General features: G+C 50.8%; 1 protein-coding gene across 1 annotated transcript in view; it reads right to left on the minus strand.

The window, feature by feature from the left end:
• Positions 1-20,369, minus strand: part of RST1 (ARM repeat superfamily protein) — a 75,347-nt gene that overhangs the window by 23,693 nt on the left and 31,285 nt on the right. The window contains exons 10-11 of the mRNA XM_078583605.1: positions 10,857-10,988; positions 10,654-10,735 (exon numbers count right to left, since the gene is read on the minus strand). Coding sequence (XP_078439731.1) covers positions 10,654-10,735; positions 10,857-10,988 — 214 coding nt within the window. The remainder of the gene's footprint in view (positions 1-10,653; positions 10,736-10,856; positions 10,989-20,369) is intronic.

Raw genomic sequence — 20,369 nt, forward strand, 5'->3', positions numbered from 1 at the left:
TCGAGGCTTTGTGTTGTCAGCCAGCTCCGAGATGCACTAGGCCACAAATATGGCTCCACTCAAGTAGCTCCTCCAGTATTTTGATAGAACCCAAGGGAACTATCAGTGGGATCATCTAGACCAAAATGTACTCCAATAATAAAACAAGTTCCACAAGTATTCGAACAGAAGGGTCAAAGGGGATAGATGAAAGTGCCCCAATCTTGCAAGCTCGGATTCGTCTTTTCTATATAACACACGGCAAGCACTCCAAAGCATAATTGGCATTCTTCCAATCACGACATCTTTCTTTAGCACAACTGTTTTTGAAACTTGATTCCCCATTGTATACTCTATATCAACCTTGATTGGAGCAGAATACGTGCAATCCGAGAGACGGCTGATAAAGGTCCTCGTAGGAAATAATGAATTCCGGCTTGTAAATCCCTCGATACAAGAAATTCAGAAAGCCGAGACGGAGAATTACCAATTTGACGATTCGGCGAGTTCCAATAAGAATGAATTCCAATACAACGCTCCAATTCAGAAGAAGTAGCAGAAGAGAGATCAAGAATCAATAGAAAATTAATAGGGAAACATCAACGGGGGGGATCGCTCCCGTCGCCTGGGAGAGAGAGTATCTCCAGCTCCTGGAGAAGACCAACCACTTTTCAAGATACCCTTGTCGCTTTGCTCCTCCTTATTTATAGACGGAGTCATCCGCCTAATGGTCGCCCTGTGCTTGATCTGACGTGGCAGTATTGACCTTTCTTTTCTTTCTTCTTTTCTCCAAGTATGTGCGAGGTAGACCCGTATCAACAGCATTGGTGGGGTGTAAGTTTTTCCTTTACAAAGTCAACTTCCACAGACGGCTCATCAACATAGTTATTAGTATACCTAAGATACAGGCTAGGCTCGAAAGGGCAAACGATCAAATAATTTGCCTTCATAATCTTCTTAATGTCAGAGTTGACAAAGTAATTAAAGGAATATAAGTGCTGCTTCACCAATCCCCTGACCTTTAAGAAGGCGGGAAGAAGCTGGAATTTATCAACCTGCGACTTCACCATGTCATATTTTCAAGAAGTCGTTAGAGTCAGTCCAGTGTGATTGAGAGACCAGACCATTCAAAGCAACCACAGTCGATAGTGAGTCTCTTGAGGGAGATTCCATTTTTATATTTTGCTACACATCGTCATTGTTGACCTGTACAAGCTGAATTGCAATTCTAGGTGTTTTCGATGTATGTCATTGGGGCACTTCGCTTGGGAGTGTCGTGAGCCAGTCATTTGTCGAGGGTGCCAAGGAGCGGGAAACCGTCAATCAAAGGGGAAGGCAAGCTCAGGACACGGTCAAGGAGTGAAAGACTATCCAGCGGTCAGAAGAGGAAGTGTACCAGACTCCACACAATTTAGCAGTTGCCTGATAGGGAAAATAGCCAGTGGTTCTCCGAAACGACAGGAGGTTAAACATGACCTTTGGCAACAATTTCCTGCAACAAAGAGTGTAGAAATCTGGAATCTAGATCCAGGATCTCTATTCATCAGGGGAACATCCATGGCAACATATATTGCAATATGTGGATGGGTACAACATCTCAATGGAGGCACAACAGTGTGGTGGCGTCGAGTCCTTCCCAAAGATGGAGCTTGGGAGGAAGGTAATAAAACCCTCATTTTAGAAGCATGGGGAGTCCAGATGGGGAACCGAACATGGGAGTGGATGGAACCCACTGTACAGACAGTTGGACGTTATTGTCTATCATTTCCACAGGTATAGTCTCTGGGGACCCAAACGTGGTTTTACTGGAGGTGGCAACCACGGCATCAAAGCAGCTTCCAGGACACATCTGGCTCAAAAGCCCACACCGCAGCTTTATGGTCATTCGAGGGAGCGGCTACCCCCGACAGCGCCAAACGTTATGGGAAGCTCATCGGCACAATACGGAGACCAAGTGACATCTGCTATTAAAGGTAAGCAAGTGGAGCAGGAGACGAGATTCAACTCACCGCCTTCGCTCAAACAAAGACCCCTATCTGCAGCACATGAGAAGGTATCGCAGGTGGAGTACTCAGGGGAGCAATCGTCCACCAATAAGTTAGACAAAGGCAAAGGGCAGGATGGAACAAAGACAAGAAGGCGATCAGAAAAGTCAGCCCAGATAGATAACGGGCCCTGTAGTGGCGCCCACAAGGGTCTGAGCGTCCTGGAGCATAGTGACCAGGCGATGCCCCTGTCAACGGAAGAAGGAAGCGTTCAGCCAATGCTGACAGGGGCGACACCATCCGGGATCAGTTCACTGATAAGGGAAGGCGTGGACATGACGTCGCAACTGATACAGAAGAAGATGCAGGCGGAGGCAGCGGAGGATAACCAGTCTCGTGCAGATCAAAAGGGGATCCCCATCCAACCTAGAAGGCGACTAGGGGCACCACAAAGGTTGCGTAGACTCTCCATAGGAGATATAAGATGGTACAAAGAGTTGGTTTACAAAAGAGGAAAGCTCCTCTTACGGGACGATGCAGGGGGACGAGCTTGGATTAAGGTGGGGAAGAGCGGAAAACTCTCGCTCGTGGAAACAGAAAAGGAGAGGGCAGCCGCTACCACCACAGGAATTACCGCTGGGGAGGAGGGGAAGAGGATCACACACCAGCACACGAGTGGAGTGCGGAGCATGGAAAACGGATCAAAGGGTAGGGACACGGTACAGGGAGTGATTCATGCGGACCAGAAGGTGAGCGACCAGGTCATGACCCAGAGGGCATGCGAGTTGGCCATAGATGCAGAGTTGAGGAAGAGGCTGACACAGAGGGGGCCACACGGAGACCAAGAATGAATTGCATTCATGGAATGTACGCGGGCTCCGAGATGCTCGTAGGCGTAGCATAGTGGGACGATATCTTCGTGAATGGAACGCCACAGTAGTATCCTTGCCAGAAACCATGAAGGAAGAGTGGGAGACACAGGAATGGGGTGCGGTGGGGGGGATACCTTGATGGGTTCATAGCAGTGAATGCGGTTGGGCGATCCGGGGGCCAGGTAATTGCATGGAACGAGACAATTCTATCGAAAGAGGCTGAATGGTTGGGTCAATTTGTGGCAGTAGTGAAGCTACGCCAACACAGTGACGGCTATGAAGGGGCTGTAATTTCGGTCTATGGCTCCTTATCCAACGGCCAAAGAGCTTCTCTATGGAGGGAACTATACGAGGTGGTAGACACGTTTGCAGGACTCCCACTATTAATTGGAGGAGATTTCAACGTGATGCTGTGGACAGGGGACCGTCCTAACGGTCGTGGTGGTCTAGACCAGGGATCCGATGAGTTTCAGACGTCCATATCAGATGGGGGTCTTCAGGAAATGGGGCCTCAAAATTGTAACTACACATGGCGCAGCACAAAATCCCATAATGCACGCTCGCGTTTAGATAGAGTCCTCTGTTCCGTGGAACTGTCGGAACGATTTCCCCTGACAGTTGTCATCGCACTACCACGTCCTCTGTCCAATCACACACCAATTAAGTGGCAGAGCCAAGAAGGTCGAGGCCGATCTACATACTTCAAGATGGATCGCTCATGGTTGCATGAGGGATTAAAAAATGAAGTAAAAGAATGATGGGCATCTCAGGTTATCCCGGGGTCAGCCACATTTAGATTGGCATCGAAATTGTAGGGGCTCCGATCACACTTGCTAGTCATTCGGAAGAGGATTCGGATGGAGAGAAACAAACGTCGCTCAGAGGCGGTGGAGGGGATTAAACACCTCGATAGCCAAGAGGACACAAGGCCTTTAACCGGAGAGGAGGCACGCCAGAGAACATATTATAGAGAAACCATCGCAGCGGAGGATCTAAAAGTACAGATGGATTGGAGACAACGATCCCGACAGCTATGGTTAAAGGAACGGGATACGAATACGCGGTTTTTCCACCTCGTAGCTAACGGAAGGAGGCGTTCCAAACAAATTCTGAAGTTACAAGTGGGATCCCAAGAAATTTATGGTTCAAGGGCAGTAGGGACCACACTAGCTGAACACTTTCGAGTTTTTTCCCACCGGGAACCTCTTAGCAAATGGAAATGGGGTGGCAGAGGAGCCACCAAAGTGAATGAGAGCCAACAAGCATAACTGACAAGACCTTTCATTGTGGAGGAAGTGAAAGTAGCCATCAAAGGGCTAAATGGAGAAAGCACCACATCCAGATGGATTCCCTGTCTTCTTTTTTATCGAACTTTGGGATATGCTCGAAGTAGACATTATGAGTACGTTGACAGAATTTTGCCATGGCAATTATGGCATGGAGCACTTAAATAGATCGCATACTCTCTTATTAGCCAAATGCCAAGGGGCTTCTCGCATAGGTGATTATCGTCCTATAGCACTCTCCAACTCCATCTATCTCATATTGACCAAAGTACTGGCGAATCAACTTTGGCAAGTGATAGATGATTTGGTCGGAACTTTCCAATCTGCATTCATCCAGGAACGACAGTTGCTTGACAGCGCGGTAGTTGCAGGAGAAATCATAGCAGCTTGGCAGAGAGAGGGCAGGAAAGGCTTCATGTGGAAAGTTGACTTTGCTAAGGCATACGACACACTTGATTTGGAGTTTTTATGGGCTTCGCTGAGACAGCGGAACTTTCCGAGGGAATGGATACAATGGGGCCGAAGGTGTGAGACATCAAATACCTTCTCAGTCCTCGTGAATGGTAAACCAGAGGGAGGTTAGATCCAACCTCAAAGAAGGGTTAGACAAGGTTGCCCTTTGGCCCCGCTCTTGTTTGTCCTTGCAATGGATGCCTTGGCCATCTGCACATTACAGATATGCGCACGGGGCAAACTGAAGGGCTTTCAATCCGCAAGCTTCCCAGCGGGTATACCTATACTACAGTATGCAGATGACACTACATTCTTCATAGAGGGCTCAGTGGAGGAAGCCCGAAATCTGTCAACGCTATTAGACTTCTTCACGGACTTCTCCGGCCTACAGATCAACTGTTCCAAATCCGCTTTTGTGAGATTGGGCCTTAGACTGGAGGAGGACGTCCAGTGCGCAGAAGCTCTGGGGACCCCATTGGAACACTTCCAATGCGTTATCTAGGTTTACCCCTGAAGAGGGGGCGTCTAACTACTACGGATTGGTCTCCTATGATCGAGAAGGTGGAGAAGTGACTTGAGGGTTGGCAGATTCGGGTATTATCACAAGCAAGACGTCGATTTTGGTGAGATCAGTATTATCGGCAATACCAATATTTTACCTCTCAGTCTTCAAGTTGCCTAAGGGGATTGGTCGTCGGTTAGAAGCTCTAATGAGGTGGTTCTTCTGGAGTGGGCCTGGATCGGCAGTTGACCGGGTATCAGCAAGGGTGTCATGGGAGGTGGTGTGTAGACTAGTTGAACATGGCAAGCTAGGGGTACCACATCTGCAATCCATGAATATAGCACTGCTAACTAAATGGGTGGCCAAGATTATGGCCCCGGAGGAGGACATGGTCGCAGAAGTGCTACGAGATATGTACGGCACGCGTTTGAGTTGGGAACTGAGATCGAGGCCAATCAGAGGGGCTTCCGGCTTTTGGCAGGGATTTGGCCAAATTTCCAACAAAGCCAACGGTTATTTGTACCCAAACTAGGAGATGGAATGTATTTTCGTTATTGGCTGGATGACTGGTCCACAGGAGGTACGATGCAGGAAGTTTTCCCCCAACTATTCGCACTGGCTAGGATCCCACAAGCCTTGGTGAGAGACTGTTGGGATGGCACATGGAATCCATGCTTGCGGGATGCACTGTCTGAACAGAGAGTGGAAGATCTCTTGAACATGCAACAAAAAATAGTGGACCTAAGGGACGTGTATGGAATAAGGGACAGTTGGTTATGGAGGGGAGCTCAGTGGTCAGTTCGAGAGACGTAGAAGCAGATCCGGGGGAGTAGGACAGAAGATGCAGACCTTATACACACATGTAAATGCCTATGGAAACAGAAGGTATCGCTGAAAGTCAGAATTTTTGGTTGGCTGCTTATTAGTATGGAATAAGTATGCAGACCTTATACACACATGTGTGTATGGAATAAGGGACAGTTGGTTATGGAGGGGAGCTCAGTGGTCAGTTCGAGAGATGTAGAAGCAGATCCGGGGGAGTAGGGCAGAAGATGCAGACCTTATACACACATGTAAATGCCTATGGAAACAGAAGGTATCGCTGAAAGTCAGAATTTTTGGTTGGCTGCTTATTAGTATGGAATAAGTATGCAGACCTTATACACACATGTGTGTATGGAATAAGGGACAGTTGGTTATGGAGGGGAGTTCAGTGGTCAGTTCGAGAGATGTAGAAGCAGATCCGGGGGAGTAGGACAGAAGATGCAGACCTTATACACACATGTAAATGCCTATGGAAACAGAAGGTATCGCTGAAAGTCAGAATTTTTGGTTGGCTGCTTATTAGTATGGAATAAGTATGCAGACCTTATACACACATGTGTGTATGGAATAAGGGACAGTTGGTTATGGAGGGGAGCTCAGTGGTCAGTTCGAGAGACGTAGAAGCAGATCCGGGGGAGTAGGACAGAAGATGCAGACCTTATACACACATGTAAATGCCTATGGAAACAGAAGGTATCGCTGAAAGTCAGAATTTTTGGTTGGCTGCTTATTAGGCGCCAAGTTATGACACGTACTCTCCGCAGGCGCATGATCCCAGACAGGCCAATCGCGTGTCCCATGTGCGGCCTTGGAGAGGAAGATTGTTCTCACCTGGTTTTTGAGTGTCTTTTTGCGCAGGCCATTTGGAGAGCACAGCAGCTGAGATGAGTGGACGTGACATCAGATAAAGCATGCTGGAAGTCCCTTAGGAGGAGGGCGGGTAGCGGACGGACGAGCTGGGGAAAGGCTCTTGCGGTGCTTTGGACGTTGTGGCTTCACTGCAACGAGGTGGTATTCAAGGGGAAGACGACATCGCTGGAATCGGTTCTACATGATGTAGGGAAATGTATCTCCTATTGGTTCAGTAGGACATAACAGGGGGAAAAGGGACCCGGTGGGCCGGGCATGTACTATGTCACGATCATATATGTTAATAGTATCTCTGGGTTGACCATCGAATTCCGGGTGGTCTTCCCTCTTTTAATTCAAAAAAAAAAAAATTGTTCCAATATCATATTGCCTGATTTCCAAGGTTTTCCCAACATCTAAATTCCATAATATTTTGATATGATTAAGATGTTCCGCATACTCATAGACAATCAGATCCTAAGGGAGCATGCTATTCGCTTGAGTTCTGTCTTGAAGTTGCTGCACAGAAACCACCAAAAGGTATCCATTTTCGGTGAACAAAATGGATTATCTGAGGCATTTGATTTAGTGGCAAGGTGTGGAAACCAACGCTGAAATAAAAGTATGCCATCATCAGCTGCCCAGCCCCAACTACGCTGAAGCAATTGAGAGTTTTTCTTGGACTAACCAACCATGATGCTGACCCTGACTTTGAAGCCATGAAACATGCGTTGACCTCAATCCCAAAAATTTGAAATCTTCATGATTTCACCTAACCCTTCATTGTGGAGGCAGATGCTTTGAACTATGGTATAGGTGCTGTTTTTTACAGGATTTCCACCCAATCTGATACGACCCCGACATATCTAGGCCTTTTTGTCATTTAGCCCAATAGGGGCATTTAGGTCATTTGGACATTTTGTAATCTCTTTAAATAGAAGAGCCCTCCCTTGAGGAGGGCAGCCAAGAAGTATTCCAGAAATGTGTTTGGCTCCCTCCGGCGATGTCCATTGCGCTGGACCCCTCATGTAGGCGACATCCACTCCGCCTGCCCCCACCTGCCGTAGTCCCTCCTGGCATGCAGACGTCCATCCTGGCGCCTTCTTCCTTCCTTCCCGTCTTCTCCCTGATACGAACCAGCCAGGTTCGTATCACAATCACTTCTGTAATCTCTAAGAGTTCAGCATAAGCCAGTAAAGGTGGTCTTGTTTGTCCTAAAGTGGAAACACTATTTGATCTTCCAAAATTTTATATCCATACAGCTCAGCAGTCTCAAATTTTAGAATGATCAGAAGTATATTCCTCCACAATAACACAAAAGAGTCTCCAATTTACTGGGTTTCCAATATGAGATAAAATATAAGGCAGGACAGAACAATATTTTGATTTATTGGGTTTGAGGGAAGAGTTGACCTGATGTGCAAGGAAACATTTTTTTTATTTTTGAAGAAAATAGGGCAGACCACCCGAAACCGATGGCCCACTTGATACCATTAAAAAAACAAAGTCATGTACACATCATTTACAGATATGACTGCACATCTTGCTTTTATCCCCCGACCCCAAAAAAGATATTAGCGCCTCAACGTCAAATATGACACTCACAACTGAAGCCTTTCCTCCCTTGAACACCACTTCGTTTCGGAGCAACCATACCGCCCACAGTATTGCGAGAATTCTCCACCACTCCATTCTGCTCCGGTATCCACCCGTCATGACTGATGCCCAAAAATCGTCGTCTGAGGAGATATTCACCCCTGAAATCTGCTGCGAGGCCCATACTCCTTGAGCCAGGTGACATGTGAAGAAAAGGTGTAAGCAGTCTTCCTCACCCCCAGCACACAACGGGCAGTCGACGGGCTCCACTGGTGCCCACCTCCGCCGATAGACCCGTGTGACGATTTTCCGTCTCCTCAAATTCTTACTTTAAGAGGAATCTTTAGTTTCAGCATTATGTGACATGCCTGACTGGCTTCAGGGTCATCTCTTGCCACCCTTCAAATCTTCAAGTATGCATCCTTCACCGAGAAAGGTGGCCCCCGCCATACCCATCCGTCTCGATAATCTGCTGATGGGCTGAGAGGTAGGAGGATCTCCTGCATGCCCAACAACTCCTCAAACCGAAGGTCTGATAATGTCTCAGAGAGGGTTGGGATCCAAGCCCCGACCCAACATTCGCTGACTGTGGCAATTGGGTTCCTTGTTAGAGCAAAAAGTCTGGGAAACTTTAACTTCTTGGGACCTTGTTTTGACCAGTTATCATGCCAGAAACGAAAGCCTTCCCCATCTCCCAGTTTGGGATCAAATAACTCACGGATGTGAGGGATGATTTGACATAGGATGTGCAAGGAAACATATTCCCTGCAGACTGGGACCACTTGCCTCTTCCAGTTCAGCTCCAAGCCATTACTTTCCTTTGGAAGCTTCAGGATCAGATCCTCCTCTGAGTAAATAATTCTGCCCTCCCATTTCATCAGCAGCACCAGCCTCATAGATTAAATATGGGGAGTCTCTACCCCCCACTCTCCAATGGTCTGCATACCACATCCCAGGATAATGTTAGAGTCCTGATGAGATAACCGATTCTTGAAATTGTACGGTTATAAATACACCCTTGTAAGGTATTTAGATGGACTTCTGATGAATGATTACCTTGTGGTTTCTTGGCACGAGTAGCAGTATCTGGCTTTCGTGAGGACAAGAACTCCCGATTCAGAGGTTCTTGAGATTTTATTCACCTATCGTTCTCTCTTCTTCTCTCTTACGTCTTCCATCTCTCCTATTCTCCTTTCTATCCCTCATCCCGTTTCTTGATTTTGTTAGGTCTCCATGGGGATCGTAACAGGTACCAACGACATCTCCTTGTTCCCCACCCCGGATCCTTTCCAACAGAACCTCCTCATCAAGCCTTCCAGCCACTTTTCAACGCATGTATGTATCTTAAAGATCGAGAGGTGTCAGATCAGTGTAGCTGAGAGGACTGATTGCAGCTGCACCAAGCAGCCCCCCTTTTTCAACACTTTGTTTTGCCACCCATCCAATTACTTCTCTATCTTCTCAATCACCGATTACCAATCTGTGGTCAAAATCCGTCCTTCTATCAGTGACAGGTCTAAGTAGCACATAGGTAGTGTGATACTCTCCCAATTCAACGTATTGTACCGAGGAGAGATCGAGTCAAAACATCTTAGAAGAAAACTAACAAGTGCTTAAACATTCATCCCACGAAAGATGAACAGTCTCGGATAGAGTGTAGAGATTGAAGAACAAAGGAAAGAAAGGATAGAATGGGGAATGCTCTCGAAAGAAACGTTCTCCTCTGGTCGCGGCCCAGTCCCGCTTCCAGCCGTCAGCTGCTGTTGCAACTGCCTGAGACAACTCCGAAAATGCCAGTTGCCCGGGGTTTCCCACTTGTGGCTATTTAAGCTGCATTGGCACGTGAGAGGCCCCCCCTTCGCACGTGCTCTTCACGCCCCAGACCTTTTCTTCCTTTGATATTTCTTGGAGAAGAAACGACTTGTATCATAGTGTCCCAGTATGTGTTCCCAAGGCGTCAGAGCACTGTGACTCCTCTGATGATACCCCAACCCTAGAAATGCAGATTTGGCTCTATTGATCTATATACCGACAAATATGCAAATAGGTCTAATAACCTGGAGATGTTCCTAGGTTCTTCTATGGAGCCCTCCATAAAAATCTAGTATCACAAGCATATTGGAGTAACAAGATGCCAGTTGGGAAGAAAGTATGATAGGATTGAATTCTGGAGATAAGATGAATTAGAGGAAGTGTGGACTTGAGGAGGAATCATCTTCAACAATGAATTTCATGATCTTAGGAACACAGATTTGCATCAGATTTAGGAAAAATAGTTACAACTGAAGGCAGAGAAAAAATATTACCTATAACATCAGCTTCGCACAAGTAAGCAACAGCTTCTAAACCAAGAGCTTGGACATTAGAATCACTGTTTTCAATGCAAGACTGGAATCATACAAATGATAAGCATAAGTAGAGCATTAGTAAAGACTGGATGATGATGATGATGATGGTGATGATGATGGTGATGATGATGATGATGATGATACCCATCAAGCCAACCCACCGAAACAGACAATATGAGATCTACACCCTTGTCAGGGTTGTATCTGCAGACATCTCGTATGGAAGCAGCAATGCTCAAACAAACATCTCTCTCACTAGCAAACGTAGAAAACACCTTTGGCTCCAAGAATGTCTGTTTCATTACAAAGAAATATTAGTTCCCTGAAATAACACTGATGTATAATTGGACAAAATAAAAAGAAGTAAACATTACCGACAGAGTTTCTTTGAGACAGAAGTTTAATGCGGAAACTAATATAAAATGGTTTATTGTGTGGTAATAGTTAATTTTTGTTAAATTTCAAATAGACTAACTCAAGATTGTACAAAATCTGGATACAAAATCTAGATGCAAGTACTAGTCTCCCCCTCCTCGGATCTACAGATCAGGGCATCAGGCTACAGATCCTCTCCTCTGACAGCCTCAAAGAACTACATTACCATTTTGATCCAGCATCAATAGCATTACATGAAGAACCTTCCGGAACCCATTTTAAATATTCAGCTGTCCCATTTCTATTCGAGCAATTTCTGATGGAAGTTGCCAGAAACAAATGGGAACAATGACAATCAGACAAATATCATAAATAAGAAGCGGGCATGGACTTCGATAGGCATGCTCTTGGACAGGTAGTTTTATGAAAGAATGCTCTTGGACTGTTTCTCTGCTTGAAAAAATAACTTCACTCCAATTTCCTTCCCATAAGCAGTTGCATTTAGCCTCTAATAGCGCTCACTTTCCCAACTCAGGTTATGCTGTGATATTCCTAATTCAATGAAGATGATTGATCTTTTTTTTTTTGAAAGGGACCTAGTACTGCTCTCGGCCAAGCATGCTTAACTTCGGAGTTCTCATAAGATCCGGTGCATTAGTACTAGTATGATCACACCTACAATTAAAGCAACTGATATCACAATCATAAGGCATTATTATCCCAATACCATCTGTGAAGGTAATAGTTAGGGCTCCCTTGGTATCCAGCGCACAGGAAAGGAAAGGGGATGAAGAGAAATTGAGAGATACTGGTGTCCGAAGCCTCAATAAGTAGCCCCTCTGGCTGATAAGACAAAAGACATGCATCCCAAAATCATCACGAGATGGTATTTACACCACATCGGAAAAATAGGCTCAACCTGGGTGTCACACGGTCAAATCTCGAGCTAGGTTTCTTGCTCGGAATTGACGTGTGCCGGCCTCAGTGCTTGGAGCAGAACACTGAGCAGCCTTGATCTCTCGCAGCGGAAGCTTTTGCAATTGCTTAAGATCGCATAGAAGGGGTATGGTGGTGCTAGGCAGCGTCAGTGAATAGGGTCATTGCATTTATATCATAAAGAGTACATCATCATTGGGGATAATTACATGGGGGAAGACGAGGGGTGATACAGTGAACGAGACGAGGCACCTTGCGCCGAGGTAATGTCGCCACACCGCCTCAGGGCCGTTGCTCTGCGCGCATGCCGCTACACAATTGCGCCGGGTCGGGAGCCGCGCGCCCGCGGGACTGGCGATCACACACGCCACCCTGCCTTGACGATCACACACGCAACCGGCACCCGTGTCGACACTCTAGCGCGCGGTCTGCACGACGCCGCCGCGTTCGATGCCCCCGAGCTGGGCGCTGCACGCCCAGCACTACCCGCAGGAGCGCTACGCGCCCGCTGTGCCGTCTCGGTGCTCTCAGTGTGACACATGCCTTAATCTCCTGGCGGGATGTCTCCCAGCCCCGCGCCCCGCACACGCAATGCGCGCGCTGCCCGCGCGGCCGCTGCGCGGCACCCTGCACAACTCTGCGCGCTGCACCCACGGCACGCCGCCCAGCCTGCCCGTCCCGCACCTGCGCGCAACGCTCGGCGCTGGCGGGCGCTGGCGGGTAGCGTTGGCGCCCGCGCGTGGCGCCTGGCATTGGCACGCAACGCTTGGTGCGCGCGCACACATACCGTTCAGCCCGCGCGCCCAGCACGCGCGGACTGTACCTGAACCGTCCCGCCTTGGGCGCGGACGAGCACGTGCGCAGTCTGCCGTGAATCACCATCGACAGTGGCAATGGCCTGAAAGATCAGGTATTGGGCATCGCTACCCATTATGACTCAGTCCTTAAAATGTCGTGAGCCGAAATACAACGGACACACCCTCCCAATAAGCACGCAGGCCTCTGGCCAGGGAATGCCGCCTAGTTAGGGGCCTAACATTGGGCCTAAGCCATATTTTGTCCAGCATGCAATAGGTCCAGAAGAGGATCTCATCAGCACCTCGAGAAAAGATCATTGTCATCATTATTTTCTAGAGTGGAGAGTTCATACTGTGCCCTCTGCTACTTCAGCTATTTCTGTCTTCCACAACTGCTAACTCAACTAACATTGGCAACTTTTCTGTTAGCAGCCGCATGAAATAGTTATGATATAGATGTCAACTTATAAGAGTAAGAGTTGTGGAAGACAGAAAGTAGAGCATCCCCCTGTAAGTCAAGCAGATACAGTTTCAACCCTAAGCAACTAGGGCCCTGTTGATTCCACCTGTATGATAATCAAACACAATAAGCACCATGGGCAACAATAGCATCAAAATAAGCACCAATTGTCGAATTTGGAGGGAAGAGAGAGGAGGCAGAGGAATGAGAGGAGCCTGCTGCCCTGGGAACAGTAAAATGCATTACTCCCGGTCTGCTTTAAACAGGCAGATAAAGGTTACGATTTTACACAGAAGTCCCTAATTAGATAGACACTAACATTTTTACCCTGACATCAAACAAGAAATTATCATTGGAAGTTCCTTTCTTCATTAACAGGAAACCCCACAACCTTGGTCTTGCATCATGAGTTTTATTCTACCGTAGTAGGCATGAAACACATGGGTTCCAAGGTCATATTGTATCTGATCATTGCATCTCTTTGAGCAGGTCTTGTGAATTCTATCTTACAACTATACCACAGGCAACATGCCATTATCAAAAATATCAAAGTTCATCGTCCTGAAAGACCATGAGTGGATAATACCCATCAGGATTGTGATACAATCCTGATGGGGCGTATCGTGTAACACGTTTGTAATTCTGATTCAAACCCAAGTGTTTGATGATTCAATGTGGAAATTGTCAACAGAAGAGGGGGGTGAGAGGACAAGAGTTCCCAGGGTAAAAGGGAAGAAACGGGAAGGGTAGATCCGTGTCGTAGGCTCCGTGTCGAGGGTGGCGCGTAGACCTACAACACAGGGGAAGAGAGTGAGAGTCCCGGAGAGGGAGGTAAGGAGGAGAGTGGAGCTTACTTCTGATTGCCTGCCTTCCCCGTCCTCGGGGAGGTGTTTAAGTAGGCTCGGGGGCAGTGTGGGCCTGTTCGTCCGTGACGGGCCTGGTCCGCACTTTCCACCTTGCGTAGACCCGTCGCCGGATCATATCAATACTCCCTCCTATTTAGAGCAGCTTGTCCTCAAGCTGGAAGGATGGGAAACGATCCCTGATGATGGAGGCCAGCTCCCATGTCGCTTCGGACGACGGAAGGTCTGCCCAGTGAGTGAGGACTTGGCAGCCTTCCGAGGACGGACGAAAAGCAGTGATCTTGGAAGGAACGACGTGCCAAGTGTGATCTTCCGTGAGGAGTGGCGGAAGCGGTTGAGGAGCGGCGGTGCTGGGTGCGGCACGCTTGAGTTGGGAGACATGGAAGACAGGGTGAATGCGCGCCGTGTCTGGAAGAGCGAGCCGATAGGCCACCGGTCCAACACACTGGAGGATGGAGTAGGGCCTGAAGTAGCGTGGGGCGAGCTTCTCGAAGGGCTGTTTGGCGAGGGACTGCAAGCGGTAGGGGCGGAGCTTGAGGTAGACCTGCTCGACTACTTGGTACTCCACTGGTCGACGATGCTGGTCGGCGCGCGCCTTCATGGTGGCCTTGGCACGGTCCAAATGTTGGTGCAGGAGGTCGAGGTGAGTATCACAGTCGCGGAGGAGATGATCGACTTCGTCGTTCGGGGAAGGCAACGACCCGTAGCGGAGGAGGGTGGGGGGCGGTCGCCCATAGACGACTTCAAAGGGGGACATGTTGATGGCCGAGTGATGCGAAGTATTGTAGCTGAACTCTGCCCAATATAACCACGTACTCCACCGACGAGGGGCGTCTCCTGCAAAACAACGGAGGTAAGTTTCCAAGCTCCTGTTGACCACCTCGGTTTGTCCGTCCGTCTCCGGGTGGTACGCTGAGCTGTGGCGCAGTAGTGTGCCTTGGAGAGCATGCAACTCCCGCCAAAATCCACTCATGAAGACGCGACCCCGATCGGAAATGGAGGATGGCGTCCCGTGCAATTTGATGATCTCCTTGGTGAACTTGTCCGCCACCTCTTTGGCCGAGAACGGATGGCAGAGGCCGAGGAAGTGGGCGTATTTGCTGAGGCGGTCCACTACGACCAGGATGGTGTCGAGGCCCATTGACTTGGGCAGGCCTTCCACGAAGTCCATAGAAATGTCTTCTCAAATGTGTGTCGGTGTAGGTAGCGGTTGGAGGAGTCCGGCCGGGGCGAGGTGGGATGCCTTGTTCTGTTGACAAATGTGGCGACCATCAACGTACCGCTTGATGTCGCCCTTCATCCCTTGCCAAAAGAATTGGGGAAGGATACGCTTGTACATCTTGAGAAAACCCCCATGGCCCCCGGTGGCCGTGGAGTGAAACTCTCGTAGGATAGCTTCCACAAGGTTCGAAGATCTGGGTAGGACCATCCTGCCATCATAGAGCAACATATCATTGGAGATGGTAAAGTGTGGTGGGGGTGCGTGACCTGTCTGTAGGCCTGTGACGATGGCGGCTAGCTTGGGGTCGTCCAGAACTTCTTGGCGGATTGCTGGTAGGTCTCCCCAATGGGACCACGAAATGGCCCCGAGAGCGAGGTCATCGCGGGGAGGAAGACGGGACAGGGCATCCGCCACGACGTTGGAGCGACCGGCCTTGTACTGGATGGAGAAGCTGTACCCCAGCAGCTTGGAGAGCCATTTGTTGTAGTCGCCCTGGACTTCGCGCTGCTCCAACAAGTGCTTGAGACTTTGCTGGTCCGTGCGGATGACGAAGGGTCGGAAGAGCAGATAGTGGCGCCACTTGCGAACAGTGAGGACGATGGCCATGAGTTCCCTTTCATAGGCTGAGCGAGCCCGTGCCGTGGCGGGGAATGCTTGGCTGAAATAGGCGACTGGCCGATTGTGTTGCATCAGCACGGCGCCCTCTCCGGTGTTCAAGGCATCTGTTTCGAGGCATCTCCGGTGTTCAAGGCATCTGCTTCACATGTGAAGTCAGGTAGAATGAGGACGGGTGCCGTGGAAAGGGCGAGCTTGAGCTGGTCGAATGCAACTTGGGCGTCGGCCGACCACGCGAACATCCCCTTCTTGAGGAGACGGGTCAACAGCCACGCAATTGTGGCGAAGCCTGCGACAAACCGCCGGTAGTAACCCACCAAGCTGAGGAATCCCCGTAGGTCCCGGAGGGTGAGGGGAGGCGGCCATTCCGGAACGGCGCGGACCTTGGCTTCATCTGTGGCCACGCCCTCCGAAGAAACCCAATGGCCCAAATACTCGAGCCTGGTTTGAAGGAAGAAGCATTTTTTGGCGTTGACATGGATGGCGTGGTCGTCCAGCAGTCTCAAGACCTCGGCTAGGTGCGCCATGTGCTCCTCTTGGCTGCGGCTGTAAATTAAAATATTGTCAAAGAAAACCAAGACGAACCTCCGGAGGAGTGGCGCGAAGACGAGGTTCATCAGGGCTTGGAAGGTTGCCGGGGTGTTAGAGAGCCCGAACGGCATGACCAAGTATTCGTAGTGGCCCAAGTGTGTCTTAAATGCCATTTTGACTATGTCGTTGTCGTGCATCCGTATCTGATGATAGCCGGATTTGAGGTCCAACTTGGAGACGTGCGTCATGCCGTGTAGCTCTTCGAGCAGCTCGTCGACCATCGGAATGGGGAACCGGTTAGGAACGGTGATCTTGTTGAGGGCCCGATAGTCAACACAGAATCGCCACATAGCGTCTTTCTTGCGGACTAGCAGGGCCGGACTCGAATACGGGCTGTGGGAGGGCCGGATAAGACCTGCGTCCAGTTGCTCTTGGACGAGCCGTTCCAGCTCATTTTTCTGACAATGAGAGTACCGGTAAGGACGGCAATTAACGGGGCCCGTACCTGGTAGCAGGGGAATGCGGTGGTCCAGCACGCGGCGAGGGGGTAAGCCCTCGAGGTGGTGGAATACCCGCGGGAAGCGCCGCTCCAAACTTGCCCGGGCGTGTGTAGAGGCGGGACACGGCAGCGGCGAGCTCGAAGGAGAGATGTACAGGGCATTCAGCATACCGGTTGCGGGGGATGACGATCGGCGGGCCTTCAAAGCACTGCACTTGGCGGGGTCCCCTTCCAAGGTGTGCCACACCCCGTCGACTTGGAATTTCAGAAGAAATAAGTCCCAATGAGCGTGGGTCCAATCCAACGTGCACAACCAGGGGTAGCCCAGAATGACGTCCGTGCTGAGGTCGAGGACCGGGAGGCGGGTGACCACCGCGGTGTAGCCCTGGAGGTCCACGGGAACTCCTGCCGCCTGGACGTAGCCGCGCGTGACGGTGCTATTGCCGTACCGAATTTGATAGGACGGGGCGCTGCTAAGCGGAAGCCTTAACCTGCGCGCGAGCCGGCGACAAATGAAATTGGCCGTTGCCCTAGTGTCGATGAGGACTCTCACAGGGCGTCCCTGTATCGCCCCCTGAAGCTGGAGAGCATGGGGGGATGACGTGCCGCTGGCTGGCCATGACTCCACGCATACGACATTCAGCTGGGCGTCCTCGAGAAGAACCTCCTCCTCAGAGTCAGAGTCATCCTGCGCTTCAGGCGGCGCGTCGGGGCCCTCCGGGTGGCAGGTGATGATGTGAATACGGAGATCTCGGCGACAACGGTGCCCCGGCGTGAAGCGCTCGTTGCACTGGGAGCATAGGCCTTGTGCGCGCCGACGAAGAAATTCCTCCGTAAGGTTCACGCGGCGAGCTTGTGGGGGATCCTCGCGCCCTCCATTTTGCCCCCCCGGTGCCGGAGGTGGCGGCCGAGTTGGTGCAGGTTCGGGGCCTCGATGGGCGCACCCCCCGTCGGTCTTCGGCTTCGTTCAGTTCGGCGAGGGTGGCCATCGGTCGGGGTCACCGTCAGAGAACACGGGGGGTTCCGCCACGCGGGGCCTGGGCGACCCCTGTCGCGGTAGCCTTCGAAGACCCCGGATGGTCCTGACGAACTTGTGGCGGCGGCTGGAACTCATACGCGTCCCAGGCTTCATCGTAGTTGCAGGCTGTACCCCCCTCAGCAGGTACCACGGTTGCTTCATGTCGAGGGAGGACGGGTGGCACGCGGCGAGGTGGATACTCCGTGTGGCGTCCCCCGTCGTCGGCGCCCGCCCCATGGGGAGTGCGGTTGGGGGGCCCCGGGCATTCACGACGTTCCCGCATCACACCGTCGTGGTGCTGGGATGGGCCCTCCCTGAGCCAGGAGGAGGGTTCTCGTTTGGGCCTGGGCCGGGCCGAAATAGGCTGGCCGGGCCCGTTCGAGTGGGGTTTGGGCCCGCCCCAGGGAAAACTGGGCTGGTCCTAGGCGGCCCAGCTCTTTCCCTTAAGGGGCCCTGGGCCCTGGCCCCTGGCCCAAGACGGCTGGCCAGGGTCGCAGGGCTCCTTTCCCCTGGCCGGCGGCCCTTTAGGGATTGCCGGCCCTGGGAAGGCGAAGGGGCCCCTGGGGCGGTTGGCGGAGGCGGCAGTGGCTTCCTCCCGTCCCAGCTTCGCCGCCCCCTCCCCATAGGCCGCGTACGGCGCCTGCACAAGGCCGTGGTCTGGCGGCGCCCCTCCCCGCGTCGACAAGGGCTCAACGAGGATGGAGGAGGGTCGGCGGCGGTGGTGGAGGCTCCAGAAGGCCGTAATCGTCGTCGAAGAAGGAGTCGGACACCACCATTTCCGCTGTCCCCGGTGGAGCCGGCTGCACTCCCCCCCTGGGGCTCGCCTCCGTCGTGGCGTTCTTCCCGTCTCCTGCCAGACCGGCGGCGGTCAGGACCGCCAAGATTTGAGCGGTCTGCCGCTGCTGATCCAGCCGAAGCTCATATATCTGGGCGCGGAGGGAGGCCAGGTCGTCGGCGGCGGTTTTCGCCCCTGGCGCGTCATTGGAAGCCGGAGCCGAGGTCCGACGTGCGGTCCATGACGGTGATGACGAGGTCGGCAGCGGCGTGGCGGTTCTGGCTCTGATACCAGTGATACAATCCTGATGGGGCATATCGTGTAACACATTTGTAATTCTGATTCAAACCCAAGTGTTTGATGATTCAATGTGGAAATTGTCAACAGAAGAGGGGGGTGAGAGGACAAGAGTTCCCAGGGTAAAAGGGAAGAAACGGGAAGGGTAGATCCGTGTCGTAGGCTCCGTGTCGAGGGTGGCGCGTAGACCTACAACACAGGGGAAGAGAGTGAGAGTCCCGGAGAGGGAGGTAAGGAGGAGAGTGGAGCTTACTTCTGATTGCCTGCCTTCCCCGTCCTCGGGGAGGTGTTTAAGTAGGCTCGGGGGCAGTGTGGGCCTGTTCGTCCGTGACGGGCCCGTTCTCCAGTCGAGGAGTATACCAGAGGCTGAGGACACACCGCATTGAGGACCCGATCATCTCAAGGGCATGTCGCTCAATTTGGAGGCAAAAGGTACCTCTAAAGGTTAGGGTGTTTGCCTGGATGCTTGCCAGGAAGCGGACAATGACCCGCGTGAGACGTAGAAGGTTTTTTTCCGGCTGAATCGTCATTGTGCATTCTGTGTGCAGAGGAGGAAGAGGAGTGCGAGCATCTTTTTTCCAATGTCGGGTCGCTCGTGCACTATGGGCTAGCCAGGGGCTTGCAGAGTTAACGTCGAGCACGGTCTTATGGGCCACACTGCCGCGACCTCAACGTGGGTTTGACAGAGAGCGGGGGCTGAGATTCGCAGTGCTTTGGGCCATATGGTCCCTCCGAGGTCCTTTTCAAGGGGACAGCAATGTCGGTGGACAGGGCTATAAATGAGGTGGAGAGGCTTGTGTATTGTTGGTTTGGCCCTGGATGAGGTGGGGGGTAGGGGGGGGCCATGATGGGCCATCTTATTTTTTGGCCTAGATCCCTCCTGTCCACGTGTACCGAGGATCACCAAGCTGGGTGATCTTCTTTATGGTTTCAAAAAAAAAAAATCAGTTCCAAGGCCATATTGTATCTGATCATTGCATCTCTTTGAGCAGGTCTTGTGAATTCTTTCTTACAACTATACCACAGGCAACATGCCATTATCAAAAATATCAAAGTTCATCGTCCTGAAAGACCATGAGTGGATAATACCTACTGATTTCCGCACTTTAACTCACGGTCTATGTCATCCATAAGTCATGTCAAATGCCCAGATCGAAGCCCTCATAAAAGCATTTGCAATAAAAAATATTCTCACCGATAAATTATGCCCTCAAAAAGTAGAAAATATGGGATCTCTATTACAGTGAAGCGTAGCTTCTCTTTCTCTTCCCTCGGGGGATGGTACT

The sequence above is a fragment of the Wolffia australiana genome, chromosome 11 (assembly GCF_029677425.1).
Source record: "Wolffia australiana isolate 7733 chromosome 11, ASM2967742v1".
Taxonomy (NCBI): Eukaryota; Viridiplantae; Streptophyta; class Magnoliopsida; order Alismatales; family Araceae; genus Wolffia; species Wolffia australiana.